Genomic DNA, 19,948 nt, shown 5'->3' with positions numbered 1-19,948 from the left:
TCAGCTTTCGAAAGTTCTTGCCTAATACCATCAAAATTGGCCTTTCTCCAATTTAAAACTTCAACTTTTAGGTCTGGTCTATGCTTTTCCATCCCAATTTTAAATCTAATAGAATTACAGTCGCTGGCCCCAAAGTGCTCCCCCACTGACACCTCAGTCACCTGCCCTGCCTTATTTCCCAAGAGTAGGTCAAGTTTTGCACCTTCTCTAGTAGGTACATCCTCATACTGAAGAATTTGCTATTCCTGTATGATATTTGTTAATAAGTTTATTAGCAAGGCTGAATTTAATTATCTTAAAAAATTGCTCAGCTATTTAAGAAATAAATAGGCTATTTTCATTACAAGGTTTTGAGTACCAATGTAAAAGTTCTAGACCTCTGAAGGAATACAATCATGAAACAACTTCACACCTAACATACATATAAAGTAACCACAATACCAAAAAGTCATTAAATACACAAACCTGGAAGGGCTTTTGATACACTTCCTCCATTGCTAGTCGGCCATACTCTGTGAAAAGCTACAAGGGGGCAAAAAAAAAAAAAATTTGTAATCAGAAAGTTAGCATAGATTAGGGCTTTGAAGTTCTGGCTGAAAACAAATGTAATACACTTTGTAGATACCAGAAGGTTGAGTCAGTAAACAACAGGTGGAGACCTCTGGTTTTGCCGAGTCCTTCTCACCTGAATGGAGGCATTGAATGAGGCAGACACACTCACCTTGCTGGCATTTACTTTGAACATCTGTATTCCTAAATCTATTGAATATAAATATGTTGAGTTAACACCAACATGGAAGACTGATCTATTAGATGCTGGTAAACATGAATCAGCACTGACTTAACTGAAAACTGAAGTTAGGGTTTTTTTTGGATTAGGAGAAAGGAGGAGAATAGAAACTCATTAGAAATGAGGTTGCAGCTTATGGTTAGCTAAAGTTAGGCGAGTTAGAGATAGTTTACAAGAGAATCAAAACCAAGCCAAAATAACTTGCCAAACTCGAGTAAATATTAGTATGTTGAAATATATCTCAATGCAGTTTAGTTTCTGAAATTGGAATCATGACCTTCAATATATCAAAATATTAATGTTTCCTTCTAACATATTTAGGGGCAGGTGATGGCCTAGTGGTATTAATTGCTGGACTGTTCATCCAGAGAGCCAGGTAGTGTTCTGGGGACCAGGTTTCAAATCTCACCATGGCAGATGAATCCAATATTGATTGTCAGGAAAAAAAAAAGCACCTGGTTCACTAATGTCCTTTTGGGAAGGAAACTGCTATTCTTACCTGGTCTGGCCTCAGGTGACTCTCAACCCATAGCAATGTGGTCGACTCTTAATTGTTAGGGATGTTGCAATAAATGCTGCGACACCCTCAGCCCATGCATTAATTTTTTTAAAATTGGCTACGATACCTGCAAGTGTTGCAGATCATCTTCTTGAATATTCTGCGACAAATTGTATACCTATAAACAAAGGAAAAAAACTGGTTTAAAAAAAAAGTGATATAATTATCCTCCAATTACTTGTAGGAGCGTCGCTCCAATCCAAGAGGAATCCAGTTCACCCATCATCTACATTCTCTACTTCCTCAGCCACAATATAATTGCTAGAGAGCATAGCATTAGAAAATGCACTGTGACAAATTAAACTTCCTCAGACACTACGTTCTACATGCATAACATCTTCATCTAGAAAGAGGGCAGCAGCAGAAACCCAGGAACACCACCATCTGCAAGTTCCTTCCAGTCGACATATCATCCTAACTTAGAACTACATTATGTTCCTTCAATGTCAAAAGATCAAAATTCTGGATCTCGCTTCATAATAGGATCACATGTATACCTACACCTCAAAGACTGCAGGAGTTCAAGAAGGTACCTCATCACCAACCTCAAACACAATTAGGGATAAACAAATGCTGCCCTTGCTAGCAACACCCAATATTTTGTCCAGTATCCATGCTACTAGAGTCATTCAATACCATCCAAGGGAAAAGACAACTACCATTAACTCTTTATACTCATTATTTTATAAACTTCTGTAAGGTTGTCTCACAACCTTCTACATTCCACTGAAAAATGTCCCAGCCTATCCAGCTCTTATAACTCAAAACTTTCCCAGTAAATCTCTTTTGAGCCCTCTCCAGTTTTGTAATATCCTTCCTATAACTGAACAACCAGAACTGGACACAGTATTCCAGAAGAGCTCTCACCAATGTCCTGTACAAACTCATCACGACTTCCCAACTGAAAGGGCTGAGCAGTGAAGGCAAGCATGCCAAACACCTTTTTAAACCCCTGTCTACATGATGCAAACTTCAAAGAATTTTGTACCTGCACTCCCCGGATCCCTCTGTTCTAAAACATTACCCAAGGCCTTACCATTAGTTGTAAAGTCCTACCCATTTTTGTACCACCAAAATGCAATACCTCGCATTTATCCAGATTGAAATCCATCTGCCATTTTTCAGCCCATTAACATATTTTATCAAGATCCTTTTGTAATCTCTGTAAACTTTCTTCTGTCTATTTTGCCACCAATTTTGGTATCATCCACAAACTAACCGTACTTTCTATATTCTCAAAGTAAGTGATCCTATCAGTATCAATTCCTTGCTGTTACCACCACATTTAAAGAAAGGTACATTTTAATAAGATTATATGTCCTTATATATATTTTCAGGTAGTTGCATTATTAAATATACTGATGACATTTTCTGGCTTCTTGTCTTATTGAACAACTGACAAATGATAAATTTAATTTAACAGACAGTAAAAATTATTAACATATCCTATTCAATACAGAAGAAAATCCACAATTGAATACCAATCATTAAAACTGGGATATTTTTAATCTCTCCAAATGAAAGACTACATAATAGCAACAGGACAAACAAGCTGCACCCCAAGTAAGCAGTTTTAAAAGCAATCTTTACCTGAACCGAACTTGTCATGGTGCTGAGAGCAAAAACTGTGGCACAGTCTCTTATGGTTGACTGGCTGTCAAAGGCCCCCTGAGTATCCATTAAAAGCACTGCAACCTAGAAGGAAATGATTCCAAGTTTGAGATCATATTTCTAAAAATATTTTTAATAGTTCAAAACACCAAGATTTGTTAGTTTGATATAAAAGCAAACTAATGCAGATACTAGAAATCTGAACAAACGGAATGGAAAAACTAGGCAGGTCTGGTAGCACCCATGGAGAGAGAAACAGATTAGCATCAAGTCTGGTATAACTCCTCTTCAGAGCTGAAAGGCATTGGAAAATATTTTTAAACTGAATGTACTTTAATTAAATGGAGGCCGACTGCAAAAGACAAAAGGGCTGTTAATAGTGGAAAAACAAAGATGTAAAATGGGTTGAAATTAAGGTGTGAAAGGGAGGGAATGGGTCTTCTATACTAAGAGCAAAGTAAAGAAGACACAAACAATACAGGACACTTGGTGGAAGAAAAATGCAAGAATATGATCAGGTTCCAAAATTATTGAATTTAGTAATGAAATCAAGGCTATATAGAGTACCTAGGCAGAAAATAAGGCACTGTCCCTTCTGCTTGCACTGTGTTTCATTGTATATTGCAGCAAGCCGAGAACAAAAACGTTAGCAAGAGAGTAAGATGGTTTATTGAGATGTTAAGTATCTTGAGAGTACATGATTATTCCTATGGACAGAAAACAGCATCATAATGAAGAGATGCAATGGAGACATAGAAACTGAAAGAATGGAATCCTTGTTGGAAGCAGAGTTTGGTGTGGAGTAGTCAAGGTAGATGTAGGAGTTGGTAGGCTTTATAATTGAATTAAATACTGTCCTCCTATTCCACGAGATTCCATTTTGTCAACCACTTGCTACACTTTGTTAAAACTTTCTGAAAACCTACATTTCCTCGATCAGCACTTACCATTCAAATATATTGGCCAAAAACTTAGTCTGCTGGTTATCCTAGAGTCTCAAATACAGTTACCTGGGATTGTCCTCACACCATTTCTTGAACAAAGGAGTCATACTTGCAGCTCTAGTCATAGAGATGTACAGCACAGAAAGAGACCTTTTGGTCAGATTCTTCCACACCAACCAGATATCCTAAATTAATTTAGTCCCATTTGCCAGCATTTGGTCCATATCCCTCTAAACCCTTCGTATTTATACATCCATCCAGATGCATTTTAAATGTTGTAATTGCACCAGCCTCCACCACTTCCTCTGGCAGCTCATTCGACATATGCACCACCCTCTGCATGAAAAAGTTGCCCCTTAGGTCCCTTTTAAATCTTTCTCCACTTATTGTAAAGCTATGCTCTCTAGTGCTGGACTCCCCCACCCCACGGAAAAGACCTTGTTTATTTACCCTATCCATGCCCTTCATGATATTATAAATCTTTTAAGATCACCCCTTAGCCTCCAGGAAAAAATAGCCTCTCCCTATAGCTCAAACCTTTCAACACTGGCAACATTCTTGTAAATCTTTTCTGAACTCTTTCAAGTTTTACAACATCATTCCAAAAGGAGGGAGACCAGAATTGAACACAATATTCCAAAAACCGCCTAAGCGATGTCTTTGGTGAAATTCTTTGGCTCTTCACTCCCCAACACCCTCTGCCTCTTCCAGGCCCCCCTTTTCAAAAAAAGAGGTGCCAAAGAAGATCGATGATGGCAGAGCAGTAAACATTGGCAGGATAGACTTCAGAAAAGTGTGTCTGACAGGTTCCACAGTGGTAGATTATTTAGTAAGGTTAGATCACAAGGGATCCAGAGGAAGCTATCCAATTGGATACAAAATTAGCTTGAAGTTCAGAAACAGCAGGTGATGAGAGAGACTCGATGCCAGTGACTAGTGATGTGCCACAAAAACTGTGCTGGGTCCACTGCCTTTTTTCATTTATATACATGATTTAGATGTGAATATAGGAGGTAGAGTTAGTAAGTTTCCATATGACACCAAAATAGGCGGTAAAACGGACTGTCAAGATGATTATCTCATTAAAACAGAACCTTAATCAGATGGGCCAATGGTTTCTTGAAAAGTGGAGTCACAAGTAGACGGGGTGAAGACAATGTTTGGCATCTTGCCTTTGTTGAGTACACTGAATGGAGGAGTTGGGATGTCATGTCGCAGCTGTATAGGACATTAGTCAATATTTTAGAATATTGCATACAATTCTGGAAGCTCCTCTTTAGAATGTTGTTAAACTTGAGGGTGCCGAAAATGTTTTAAGAACATTGCCACTATTGAAGGATTTGAGTTATAGGGAGAACCTGAATAGGCTGGCACTTTTCTTCACTGGGAGCGAGAGAGGCTGAAGGGTGACCTTATAAAGGTTTATAAAATCATGAGGAGAATAGATAAAGTGAATAGCCAAGGTACATTTTTCTACAATGTTGCAATAAAGAAATGAAACTGGTCAGACTACCTGGTATTGTCCAAGGCACCGGAAAAGTCAACAGCTGAAACGGATCGGTCATCATTGCAAAGTCTTCCTAACTTCTAGGGCTGGTGCCAAAATTGAGACAGCTGTCTTACAGACAAGTCAAGCAACAATCTGAAAGTCATACTCACAGAATCATGATGTCCCAGACATCACCAGCATCAGCACCATCCCTAGATATCTCCTTTCAAACTGGCAGAACAGATTCAGCAGAGGTGGCTGCACAGCATTGTACACAGTTGACAGTTGCTTTGGGAATCCTCAACATTAATTCCAGACCCCATCAAGTCTCATGGCTTCAGGTTAAACATGGGCAAAGAACTCTCCTGCTAATTACCACATACTTTCCTCCTTCAGCTGATTAATCAGTACTCCTCCACGTTGAACAACACATGGAGGAAGCATTAAGGATGCAAGGATGCAAACTCTGGATGGAGGAGGACAGAGCTGCTGGACTGCGTCTGCAGTGGGTGGGGAGGAAACCAACAAAAGGGAACATACTTGACCTCATCCTTACCAATGTGCCAACTGCAGATGCATATTTCTATGACAGTATCAGCAAGAGAGACAACCACACACAGTCCTTGTGGAGATAAAGTCCCACTTTCACATTGAGAATACCCTCCATGTTGTGTGGCTCTATCACCATAGGAGATGGGACAGGATTCAAAGAGATCCTGCACTCAAGACTGGGCATCCATGAGGCACTTTCAGCCAACAACAGCAGCACAACTGTACTTCAGCACAACTTCCAACCTCCTGGCATATATCTCACCCAACCATTCCCAATCTCATTCAGTGGACAGTCCAGGAGGGCATGCCAGCAGCAGTACCAGGCGTACATAAAAATGAGGCGTCAACCTAGTGAAGCTACCAAACAGGACAACTTACATTCCAAAAGTCATAGTAACAAACGAATGACAGTTCCAAGCTATTCCAAAACCAACGAATTAGATCTAAACTCTGCAGTCCTGCCTCATCCAGAAATGAATGCCAGTAGACAATTAAAAAACTCACTTAAGGAGATGGCTCCACAAATATCCTCATCCTCAACGATAGCAGAGCCTAACATATCAGAGCAACACATACGGCTGAAGTATTTATAGCAATCTTCAGCCTGAAATGCCAAGTAGATGATCAATCTCAGGCTCTTCCAGTGGTCCCCAGCATCACAAATACCTGTCTTCAGCCAATTTAATTTATTCCACATGATATCAAGAAATGGTGGGAGGCAAGAGGTAGTGCAAAGACTACAGGCCCGTACAATTTTCCTGCAACACTGAAGACTGAGTTCCAGAACATACCACTGCCCTAGCCAATCTCTTCCAGTACAGTTACAACACTGGCATCTCAGAATCCTACAGTGTGGAAACAGGCCATTTGACCCAACAAATCCACACCGACCCTCCCAAAGAGAAACCCACCCACAGTTCCATTCCCCTACCCAATTACCCTACATTTACTCCTGACTAATGCACGATGGGCCAATTTACCTAACCTGCACATCTTCTGGGAGGAAACCGAAGCACCTGGAGAAAACTCACACAGACACAGAGAATGTGCAGACTCTACACAGTCTCCCCAAACTGGAATTGAACCTGGGGCCCTGGCACTATTAGGTAGTACTAACCACTGAGCCACAATGCTGCACATCTGCCTGACAATGTGAAAATTGCTCAGGTATGTTGTGTACACAAAAAGCAGGACAAATCAAACCTGGCAAATTACCACCAGTCCACTCTCTATCATCAGGAAAGCGATGGAAGTTTCCATCAACAGTGCAATCAAGCAGCACCTGCTCAGTGATGCCCACTTTGGGTTCCATCAGGGTCACTTAGCTCCTGACCTCATTACAGTTCAAGCAAAAGAGCTTCAAATGGTGAGGAGAGAGCGACAGCCCTCAACCTCAGAATGTAGCATTAAGGAGCCCAACAAAACTGGAATCATAGCGTATCAGGCACTCTCCTCAAGTTGGAGTCTTACGCAGTACATAGGAAGATGGTTTCAGTTGTTGGACATCAGTCACCTCAACTCCAGGACATCATTACAGGAGATTCTCAGGGTAGTGTTCTACATCCAACCATCTCAGCTGCTCTATCAATGGCCTTCCCATCAAGGATCAGAAGTGGGGATGTTCGCCAATGATTGCGCCATGTTCAGCACCATTCATGACAACTCAAGATACTAAAACAGTCTAAGTTCAAATGCAACAAAATCCGGACAACATCCAGGCTCGGGCTGATAAGTGGCAAGTTTCATCTATACCAGACAAATGCGAGGCAATGACCATCTCCAGTAAGAGAATCTAACCAATGCCCTTTGACATTCAATGGCGTTACCATCACTAATTCCCTCATCAACATCGCCAGAGTTACCATACGCCAGAAATTTAACTGGGCTCACCACACAAACACTGTGGCTATAAGACCAAGTTAAAGGCTAGGAATACTGCATCAAGTACTTTGCCCCTTAACTCCCCAAAGCCTGTCTACCATCAGGAATATGATGGAATACTCCCCACTAGCCAGGATTGCTGCAGCTCCATCAGGACTTAAGAAGGTTGACACCATCCTGCAAAAAGCAGCCCATTTGACTGGCACCACATCCACAAGCATCCACCACTGATACTCAGTCGCAGCAGTACGTACTATCTACATGATACACTGCAGAAATTAACCAAAGATCGTCAGAGAGCACCTTCCGAACCAACAACAAATTCCATATAGAAGGGCAAGGGAAATCCACCACCTGCAAGTTCCCCAGCTGCTCAGCATCCAGAGTTAGAAATATATCACTGCTCTTTCAATATCGCTGGGTCAAAATCCTGGACTTCCTTCCCTAAGGGCATTGTGTCAACTTTCAGCATGTGGACCATAGCAGTTAAAGGCGGCAGCTCACCATCATCTTTTCAAGGGCAATTAATGACAGGCAATAAATGCTAGCCATTCAGCGACACCCCCGTTCCACAAAAGGTGGGGTGGTGGTGGTGGGCGATGCGGCAATGTATTTCATGTTCAACTACTTCATCTGATTCCTCACAATGGATTTTTAAAAATTTGTTCATAGAATGAGGGTATCACTAGTTGGGCCCATCTCTAATTACCCAGAGGGCGGTTAAGAGTCAATCACATTTCCTTAAGCCTAGAGTCACATATCCCAGTTTAGGTAAAGAAGGCAGTTTCTTACCCTAAATAACATTTACAAACTAGATGGGTTATTCAAAAATTAATGGTTGATTCATGGTCATAATCAGATTCTTAATTTCAGATTTCTACTGAATTCAAATTCCATCATCTGCTGTAGCGAAATTCAAATTCAGGTCCCCAGATCAACAGTCCAGCAAAAATATTGTTCGGCCATTCTTCCTGTCACATTTCTCAGATTTGACAAAATACTTGAAGTGCCAAGTAGGAGTAGAGAGTAAAGATCAGACCAAGAGAGGAAACAAGGATAACAAATGTTTAAGATGCAAATTCAGTTTTAGAATGAAGAATCAAAAAATCACCAAAAATAAAGTAGAAGGAACAACTGGTATAAGATGAATTGAATTATAAAGCAATGCACATGGCATTTAAAATAAAAAGTAAACTGGATATGATAACTCATAGTAAGCAATCAATGGAGTAGATAATGGAGTATTTAGGGCGGCACGGTGGCACATAGGGCGGCACGGTGGCACAGTGGTTAGCACTGCTGCCTCACAGCGCCAGGGACCTGGGTTCGATTCCCGATTCCCGCCTCAGGCGACTGACTGTGTGGAGTTTGCACGTTCTCCCTGTGTCTGCGTGGGTTTCCTCCGGGTGCTCCGGTTTCCTCCCACAGTCCAAAGATGTGCGGGTCAGGTGAATTGGCCATGCTAAATTGCCCGTAGTGTTAGGTAAGGGGTATATGTAGGGGTATGGGTGGGTTGCGCTTCGGCGGGTCGGTGTGGACTTGTTGGGCTGAAGGGCCTGTTTCCACACTGTAAGTAATCTAATCTAATAAATATGAAATACATTTCAGACTAACTATCCTTTCCATTTGGTTCCAGGAGCAGTCAGGTGGAAATTGTCCCAACAATAAAGTTCTTTCATGTCCCAGTACTGGTGTCATCTCTCATTAAATGGAACAATTTTCCTCACCAATCTTTCACTTTCCTAATCTACTTACCTCATCCCTATGCAATTAGCATACAGCTCACACTATAAGCCTAGGAAGACCAATAATTTGTTTCTTTTTAATGTACTTCAAACATTTACTTAGTAGGGCCTTTTTTCTCTTCCCTATATCTCTAAGCAGACCATGACAACTGAATCTTCTTTTTCCAAGTTCCCCCCAACTGCTCTTATATCATTTATCCCTTTTGGATTCTGTCACAACATCAGGGTTACGGCCAAACCCCTAATTATCAAATCATAGGACAATAACTTCTGTTGCACTGCTACTATAATTTGGTACACCCCCAAAACTACCCTACCATGGTGTGGCACATTCCACAATGCTTTCAAAATGTATAATTCCCCTTCCTGAGGGATGATTATAATTCAGCAAAAACTATTACAAAAATATGCCGCTTCACTTAGTTAAAAATCATACAAACAGCAGGTTATAGTCCAACAGGTTTAATTGGAAGCACCCTTCACTTATAAATGGACGTACTTAGAAAAACAATGAAGCTAGGACAATTTACATGTAATGCCTGTGCCTTATGGAAATTTCAAGGCTCATGCTCTTGATAACCTCTACGTGTACAGCAAGAATCTCCAGTTGTTCAAACTCCAGCTCAAAAGTTTATGTAAAATTTGGATAATGGCATAAAAGACAAAGCTTAAGTGCAGTAAACAGTAAGAATGGTCAAACTTCAGACAGTGAACTGGGCAGATAAAATTTAAAGCAGATGTATGAAGTTATTCATTTTGGTACGACAGAGATAAGACAATAAAAATTAAAACGTCAATTTTAAAGAGGGGACTGGAACAGGAACCTGGGTGTGCTTATATAAATCTTTGAAGGTGGCAAAAATGCCAGAAGTTTTTTAAAAAATTCTGGATCCAAGTTTTTACAAAAGGAGGCAGAATGTACAAAAGAGTATAAAATAAACGCTTCCAGTTGGATATTTAGAATAATATGACCATTTCTGAGCATCATATTTGAGGAGAATGCCAAGGTTTTTGATTTTCATTTACAGTTGATACTAGTTATTTGAATGCACCGACTTTTCTCAAAATTTATTTTAGTGGATAGAATAGTTTAAATGAAAAGTGGTTTTGAATATGTCAAATAGGAAATCAACACAGTCCTTGGAAAAGCAACATTCCATTAGTACAGCTGAACTGTCCAATTTTCCATTCCCTAGATCCTTCTCTGAAATGTGAACATAAGGCCAACACAATTTAAAAGAAGGGTGGGTGAACAATGTATCACCACCACTTGCCACTGTCCTCCCTCTATCCCAATGTCTCGTACCTGATTTAATTATCTGTACTCAAAATGTTTTCTCTGAAGAAGGATCACAGTTTCTACTTTTCTTCAGAGACGCTACAGACTAGCTGAGTTTCTCCAGCAATTTCTGTTTTTGTTTGTTTCTGACCTCCAGCACCCACAGTTCCTGGTTTTATTTTACTTAAACATTACAATATATTTTAAAATATCCAAGCAACCAACTGCCAAGATATGCAAGGCACTGTGCGCCAAATGGTCCCTCCAGAGATGCCCATTTGGATCATTTTGGTCAACCGGTCAGACATTAGTAGATTAATAAAATATCTTTTAAAGTTTTTAAAAAGTGCATTTTAATCCATTTCTCCTGAAAGCACTTACATCAGAATATAGATCGTGGGTATTAGTAGCTCTTAGATGAAGCACCTCTTCTTCAAATCAAAACCCACTGAGCATCAGTTGCCACAAAGGCCATTACGACCACTGGGTTTCTGTCCATCCGGATGTGCGTATTTTTCACACCAGGATCACTATTTTATAACTGTAAAGTAAAAATCCATCTGATTTGTTTTTAAACCCTAGAGTCATAGAATAAGAGATGTGCAGCACAGAAACAGACCCTTCGATCCAACTCGTCCATATCCTAACCTAATCTAGTCCCATTTGCCAGCACCTTGCCTATATCCCTCTAAACCTTTCCTATTCATATACTCATCCAGATGCCTTTTCAATGTTGTAATTGTACCAGCCTTCACCACTTCCTCTTGCAGCTCATTCCCTACATACACCATCTTTTGAATGAAAATATTGCTCCTTAGATCCCTTTTAAATCTTTCCCCTCTCATCCTAAACCTATGCCCTTTGGTTCTGCACTCCTTCATCCCAAGGACATAGAAGTTCAAGGAATAATTTTTCTAATTTGATAAATATCAGCAGCTCTAGGCAATATTTGTCTCATTTCATTTCAGGCAACGCTCATCTTCTAATCATATATTGTTACAATATAACACTGCTTAAAGGTCTTCAAAAGATGCTTCAAGATATTATATGCTATTTCAGCATATGTAGACTTTATTGGTTTTTTAAAAAACATTTTGATCAAGGGAAAATACACATTCTTCTAAATATGATACCTCTCTCATTTGCTAACACTAAATGACATAATTGCCATCCTTTACAGGCAGAACTGCAGACTGTAGTGAATGAAAAAAACCTTTATTATTTGTTTCCAGAATTAGCATCTTTGGTGAAATACATTTTCCCATGATAAGTCCATACCATTGGCTTATGTGATCAAGTTACATTAGTGTGAGATTTGAAGTAACTTTAGTAGAACTGGGGAAAGGAGACCCAAGAAGAGAAGAAAATCATCCAAGAACTAAAGTGAGGTTTTTTTGACTTCAAATTACTCAAGGTAAAACTTAAATAGTAATTAAGAAGAATTGTTTCAACATTATTATAACAAACTCTCTAGTTTTTATTGTAAATGTATTCTTAAAACAGATTACTGATGGCAAGGGATAGTGACCATGAGAACAAGGATTGCTCTTATTATTTTCATTTCTCCTCCATCAATCCAAACTATTTCTTCAGATTCCTGCTCTTCCAAAAATGACTTCGTTAACTCAACCTTAGCCAGAACTACAAAAGGCTAGAAACTGAAATTCTTGGATCAATGTATCAAAAAGACACATCAGGGAAATATACAGCATTTTCAGACAATGTTCCTGTTGATAGAAAAAGCCAAAACATATGAAAAGTGTGAAGTTTCTTTGATTGTACAAGTTCAAGTTCATGGTTGAGCATACCTGGCTTCCATCAGATTTATTGATGACAAAAACTTCACTCCAAATTTGTATTCCAGTAGTTTCGCGCTCACAGCCACCTCGCCAAGTAAAGCCTGTTAACGGCTCATCATCCCCACCGAGCCAAGTATCAGGATTCTGCAGATGTAAAACAAATACCACATTTAGAATGTGTAAAATTAATTGCAATAATGTGTGCTATATAGGGGCAATTTGGTTGCAAAGTGTTGCCTTTGAATTTTGCCCATGAAGTTCAAATTAACTCAAATAGATATAACCAATCAAACCCGTGGTTTGAAAAATACTTAAGGTCAAGTATTTGTTGGTGTAAAATGGATCAGAGTTAGTGATTGAAACATGTGCCAGGTTAATGTATAAAATACGGGATGTGGTTGAGTGAAGGAATTACAGCAAAATGGTCAAATCTAGTACATAGAGTCATAAAGATGCACAGCACAGAAAGAGACCTTTTGATCCAACTCGTCCATGCAGCTCAGATATCCTGATCCAATCTAGTCACATTTGCCAGCACTTGGCCCATATCCCTCTGAACCCTTCCTGTTCATATGCCCATCCAAATGCCTTTCAAATGTTGCAATTGTACCAGCCTCCACCACTTCCTCTGGCATCTCATTCCACACATAACCCCACCGCCTGGTGAAACTGTTGCCCCTTCCAAATTTTTCCCCTCTCACCCTAAACCTATGCCTTTCAGATCTGGATTCCCACACCCCAGGGAAAAGACCGATTTATCCTATCCTTGCCCCTCATGAGATTTATAAGCCTCTAGAAAGGCCATCCCGCAACCTCTGACACTCCTGGGAAAACAGCCCCAGCCTATTCAGCCTCTCCTTGTATCTCAAATCCTCCAACACTGGCAACATTCTTGTAAGCGCTTTCTGAACCCTTTCAAGTTTCACAACATCCTTCCAATAGGAGAGAGACCAGAATTGCACACAATATTTCAAAAGTGGCCTAACTAATGTCCTGTACAGCCACAACATGACCTCCCCAACTCCTATGCTCTGTCCCATAAAGGAAAGCATACCAAACACCTTCACTATCCAATCGATCTGCGACTCCACTTTCAAGGAACTATGAGCCTGCACTCCAAAGTCTTTGTTCAGCAACACTCCCCAGGACCTTAACATTAAGGGTATAAGTCAGGCTCTGATTTGCCTTTCCAAAATGCAGCACTCTACTTTTAAATTAAACTCCATTGGCCACTCTTCAGTCCATTGGCACACTTTATTAAGATTCTATTGTACTCTGAGGTAACTTCCTTCGTTGTCCATTACACCCCCAATTTTGGTGTCATCTGCAAACTTACTCACTATACCTCTGCTCACATGCAAATCATTTATTAAAATGACGAAAAGCAGTGGACCTATCAGTGATCCTTGTGGTTACAGGCCTTTAGTCGATAAAGCAACCCTCCATCACCACCCTGTGGCTCAAAGATAGAAACAGTTCTGTATCCAAATGGCTAGTTCTCCCTGCATTCCATTAGATCTAACCTTGCTAACTAGTCTACTGTTAGGTTCGGTCCCGATGTTTCACACCAGAGATGCAATTCGCGCACACCAGCTTTGGCAAACAATTAAAGTCAATTAAAGTCTAGACAAGCTAGGTGACCCCCTTTGACACTCTTTGCAGGGGTGCTAAGTCAAGTCAAAAAAGGCCTCGAACAAAGCAGATGCATCCTCTTATACAGGACAGTTGGTAATGCTCACAGGTATTCCAGCCTCTACCCCCACCCCAAACCACACATTACCTCAGGTACAAGGATAGGATGAGGTCATCCTTGGAGATAATGTAAATGTAAATGTCCTAGTCCTGGAGAATCATTACGCAAACAATTTCCTGACTCAGTGATTCCCCAGGACAACATAAGTGTGATATGCTTCAGCACTGGGGATGATTACGCAAACAAATTTGATTGTCTGGGGGATGGCTATGAAAGCATTTCTGAATGAGAGTTTAATTTGATAATAGCAGTAGAATAATAGTAAATGGCTGCCCAAATGAAGTGTGGATTACAAGGTAGTCATCCACATTCCTGCATGCCATCTGACAGACAGAATGCTGCACCCACCCACTTCAATTCTTTGCAGAGAGACAGTAATGAAACGTTAAAGGGTTAAACTATACTGTCCACAGAGATAATACAATTTAATCTTAACATTACACTACCATGAGGAACCTTGTCAAAAGCCTTATTGAAGTCCATATAAACCACGTCCACAGTTCTGCCCTCAATCCACTTCGTTATTTTTTTCAAAAAACTCAATCAAGTTCATGAGGGATGATTTCCCACGCACAAAATCAGGTTGACTATCCCTAATCAGTCCTTGCCTTTCCAAATACATGTAAATCCTGTCCCGGAGGATTCCCTCCAACAACTTGTCTAGCATGGATGTCATGCTTACTGGTCTATAGTTCCCTAGCTTTTCCTTAACACTCTTCTTAAATAGTGGCACCATGTTAGGCAACCTCCATGCAACAGTACTACCTATCTCTCATTATATCAATACAAATTAGATGTTCCAAATAAGTTATCCATAAATTCTATGCAATTGCAATGAAACCCCCCTCACTCTTGAACTTTGCAGTATAACAAGTCTCATCACAATACTGCTGTTCAGCAATAGCTTCTCATCATTGCAAGTGAAGGCTATACAGCAGCTCTAAAAAGGTAGGTATATAACTGATAACAGACAAGAGTTGTCAAGTAAAATAATGAATTCAGACAGAAAATGTAGCAAACTGAATCAGAAGTGACCTTGACCATATTCTCTTAACATTTAAAATCATCCTGGGAAGAATACAAGAGTTGAAAAATGTGGTGCTGGAAAAACACAGCCGGCCAGGCAGCATCCAAGGAGCAGTAGAAATCGATGTTTTGGGCATAAGCCCTTCTTCAGGAATGAGGCTGGTGTGCCAAGCGGGCTGAGATAAAGGGAAGGGGTGAGGGAATTTGGGGGAGGGGTGCTGGGAATATGATGGGTGGAAGGTGGTGAGGGTAGGCTGATAGGCCAGGCTGGGGGGGGGGGGGTCGGGAAGAAGATTGCAGGTCAAGAGGGTGGTGCTGAATCCAGGGGTTGGGACTGAGGGTTGGGTTGGGGGGTGGAGGGGAAATGAGGAAGCTGGAGGAATCTACATTCATCCCTTGTGGTTGGAGGGTTCCTAGGCGGAAGATGAGGCGCTCTTCCTCCAGGCATCGTGGTCAGGGTCTGGGCGATGGAGGCGGTCAACGACCTGCATGCCCTTGGCGGAGTGCGAGGGGGGAGTTAAAGTGTTCAGTCACGGGGCAGTTGGGTTGGTTGGTGCGGGTGTCCCAGAGGTGTTCCCTGAAACGTTCTGCAAGTAGGCGGCCTGTCTCCCCAATGTAGCGGAAACCACATAGGGTGCAACAAATACAGTAAATGATGTGTGAGGTGGTGCAGGTGAATTGCGATGGATATGGAAGGATCCATTGGGGCCTTGAAGGGAGGTGAGGGAGGAGGTGTGGGCACAAGTTTTGCACTTCCGGCACCTTCGCCTGCAACCGCAAGGAGTGGAGGTTGGGTTGGTAGGGGGTGTGGACCTGACAAGGGAGTCGCGGAGGGAGCGGTCTTTCCGGAACGCTGATAGGGATGGGGAGGGAAATATATCCCTGGTGGTGGGGTCTGTTTGGAGTTGGCGGAAATGACGGAGGATGATAATGATGTATCTGGAGGTTGGTGGGGTGGAAGGTGAGGACCAGTGGGGTTCTGTCCTGATGGCGATTGGAGGGGCGGGGTTCAAGGACGGAGGTGCGGGAATTGGAGGAGATGCAGTGGAGAGCATCGTCGACCACGTCGGAGGGGAAATTGCAGTCTTTGAAGAAGGAGGCCATTTGGGTTGTTCGGTAGTGGAATTGTTCCTCCTGGGAGCAGATGCGGCAGAGGCGAAGGAATTGGGAATACGGGATGGCGTTTTTACAGGGGGCAGGATGGGAGGAGGTGTAATCTAGGTAGGTATGGGAGTCGGTCAATTTGTAGTAAATGTGTGTTGAGTCGGTCACCCGAGATAGAAATGGAGGGGTCTAGGAAGGGGAGGGAGGAATCTGAGACGGTCCAGGTAAATTTGAGGTCGGGGTGGAAGCTGTTAGTAAAGTGGATAAACTGTTCAACCTCTTCATGGGAGCACGAGGTAGCGGGAATACAATCATCGATGTAGTGGAGAAAAAGGTGGGGGTGGTGGTGCCAGTGTAGCTGCGGTTCACTACAAACCGAACGACTCCCACAGCTACCTAGATTACACCTCCTCCCACCCTGCCCCCAGCAAAAATGTCATCCTGTATTCCCAATTCCTTCGCCTCCGCCGCATCTGCTCCCAGGAGGAACAATTCCATTACCGAACAACCCAAATGGCCTCCTTCTTCAAAGACTGCAATTTCCCCTCCGACGTGGTCGACGATGCTCTCTACCGCATCTCCTCCAATTCTTGCACCTCTGCCCTTGAACCCTGCCCCTCCAATCGCCAACATCTGGATACATCGTATCATCCTTCGGCATTTCTGAAACCTCCAAACAGACCCCACCACCAGGGATATATTCCCCTCCCCACCCCTGTCAGCGTTCCGGAGAGACCACTCCCTCCCCAACTCCCTCGTCAGGTCCACACACCCCACCAACTCAACCACCACTCCCGGTACCTTCCCCTGCAACCGCAAAAAATGCAAAACTTGCGCCCACACCTCCCCCCTTACCTCCCTCCAAGGCCCCAAGGGATCCTTCCATATCCATCACAAATTCACCTGCACCTCCACACACACCATTTACTGCATCCGTTGCACCCATTATGGTCTCCTCTACATTGGGGAGATAGGCCGCCTACTTGCGGAATGTTTCAGGGAACACCTCTGGGACACTTGCACCAACCAACCCAACAGCCCCGTGACTGAACACTAACTCCCCCTCTCACCCCACCAAGGACATGTCGGTCCTTGGCCTCCTCCATCGCCAGACCCTGACCACACAATGCCTGGAAGAAGAACGCCTCATCTTCTGCCAAGGAACCCTCCAGCCATATGGGATGAATGTAGATTTCTCCAGCTTCCTCATTTCCCCTCCCCCACCTTATCTCAGTCCCAACCCCCGGATTCAGCACTGCCCTCTTGACCTGCAATTTTCTTCCCGACCTCTCTGCCCCCACCCCCTCTCTGGCCTATCACCCTCACCTCCTTCCACCTATCGTATTCCCAGCACCCCTCCCCCAAATTCTCTCTCCTCAACCCTTTATCTCAGCCCGCTTGGCACACCAGCCTCATTCCTGAAGAAGGGCTTATGCCCAAAACGTCGATTCTCCTACTCCTCGGATGCTGCCTGGCCTGTTGTGTTTTTCCAGCACCACATTTTTCAACTCTGATCTCCAGCATCTGCAGTCCTTACTTTCTCCCGGATGAATACAAAGGTATAATTTTCAGGCACATCCCTTACTTGGGAAGGCATCATTTAAAAAAAAGAGCGAAGCATTGAGAGCCAACCAAATTGATAAAAGTTAAGGCTTAAAGCTTGGGCACTGCATTTCATGGAGAAGAAAAAAACCCACCAAATTCACCAGGATTCCTAATCCAAAATGTTATTTATTGTGAATTATACATGCCAAGATCACCTTAAATATGTGGCACTTAAACACAGGAAATTTCAGTTTTTAAGGTCAAAGCTTATTAGTCTAATGTGGTACATATATTTAAATACATTTTTAAAGAAAGCATGGTCGGGTATGGTTCATAAAAAGCCACAATTCCAATTTGGATATTTATGAACTGAAAACAATGTAATAATTGATTTTTAAAAATCTATAAGATCAAAGAACAATGGAAGATTATGTTTCTGGTAGAAATTATTGCAAGACTGAATGGATCGATTGAGAGAGTTTAGTCAACCTGAAGTTGAATTGGAAATATTCCATTGCTTCTGTTAAAGTCGAGTACAATTCAGGATTGTCAACGATCTACCAGTTTTTCAAACATCCAAACATATTTGCATTTCTATTACTCAGGAATACATTTTTTCTGCAATTGAAATGTGTAATATTCAGATGAAAGACAAATCATACATTATGGATAAATCAATCCAAAGTTAGCACTTTAAAAAAAACACAAGTTGTGTTTTTAACCACGTTATAAATAGTTTTCAGTTAATGGCTACTCAAGTCCCACAATCCTATGGAACTCAACTGTTGAACACTGTACTTTGATGCTTGCAGCAGGGCTAGTAATTTCTTCATTCTGAAACTCAATAGAAGAAAGATCATAAAAACATCTTACCGTACATGTCCCAATGGAAGGGAACTCCAATTCACTGTACAGCGGAGGTCAAAAGTAGTATAAAAATGCACAATGATAAATTCTTCTACATCAGGGTTGAAAATTGATCTAAATGACACAGATGTTGGATCACATCTGCAAGTTCTGTCATGATAAGTGGGCGGCACGGTGGCACAGTGGTTAGCACTGCTGTCTCACAACGCCTGAGACCCAGGTTCAATTCCCGACTCAGGCGACTGACTGTGTGGAGTTTGCACATTCTCCCCGTGTCTGCGTGGGTTTCCTCCGGGTGCTCCGGTTTCCTCCCACAGTCCAAAGATGTGCGGGTCAGGTGAATTGTCCATGCTAAATTGCCCGTAGTGTTAGGTAAGGGGAAAATGTAGGGGTATGGGTGGGTTGCGCTTCGGCGGGTCGGTGTGGACTTGTTGGGCCGTAGGGCCTGTTTCCACACTGCAAGTAATCTAATTAATCGACTCTATAACCTGAAAGTACAGGTTATAGATTAACAGAGATGTACAACACAGAAAACAGACCATTTGGTCCAACTCGTCCATGCTGACCCATATCCCTCCAAACCCTTCCTATTCATAAACCCACTCAGAGGCCTTCTAAAATGTTGCAATTGTACCAGCCGCCACCACATCCTCTGGCAGCTCATTCCATACACGTACCACCCTCTGTATGAAACACTGCCCCTTAGGTCTCTTTTATATCTTTCCCCCCTCACCCTAAACCTATGCCCTCCAGTTCTGGACTCCCTGACCCCAGGGAAAAGACTTTGTCTATTTATCTTATCCATGCCCCTCATAATTTTGCACACCTCTATAAGGTCACCCCTCAGCCTCCGACACTCCAGGGAAAACAGCCCCAGCTGTTCAGCCTCTCCCTGTAGCTCAGATCTTCCAACCCTGGCAACATCCTTATAAACCTTTTCTGAACCCTTTCAAGTTTCACAACATCTTTCCGATAGGAAGGAGACCAGAATTGCATGCGATATT

General features: G+C 42.1%; 1 protein-coding gene across 3 annotated transcripts in view; it reads right to left on the bottom strand.

Moving 5' to 3' along the window:
• Positions 1 to 19,948, bottom strand: part of atl2 (atlastin GTPase 2) — a 102,866-nt gene that overhangs the window by 31,928 nt on the left and 50,990 nt on the right. For all 3 annotated transcript variants that reach the window (XM_060831710.1, XM_060831712.1, XM_060831711.1), the window contains exons 3-6: positions 12,659 to 12,793; positions 2,940 to 3,044; positions 1,417 to 1,467; positions 466 to 522 (exon numbers count right to left, since the gene is read on the bottom strand). In XM_060831710.1, the coding sequence (XP_060687693.1) occupies positions 466 to 522; positions 1,417 to 1,467; positions 2,940 to 3,044; positions 12,659 to 12,793 (348 nt within the window). The remainder of the gene's footprint in view (positions 1 to 465; positions 523 to 1,416; positions 1,468 to 2,939; positions 3,045 to 12,658; positions 12,794 to 19,948) is intronic.

Source organism: Hemiscyllium ocellatum, chromosome 10, assembly GCF_020745735.1.
Source record: "Hemiscyllium ocellatum isolate sHemOce1 chromosome 10, sHemOce1.pat.X.cur, whole genome shotgun sequence".
Taxonomy (NCBI): Eukaryota; Metazoa; Chordata; class Chondrichthyes; order Orectolobiformes; family Hemiscylliidae; genus Hemiscyllium; species Hemiscyllium ocellatum.
The sequence above is the reverse complement of the archived record's forward strand: the minus strand, read 5'-3'. Positions and strand labels throughout refer to the sequence as shown.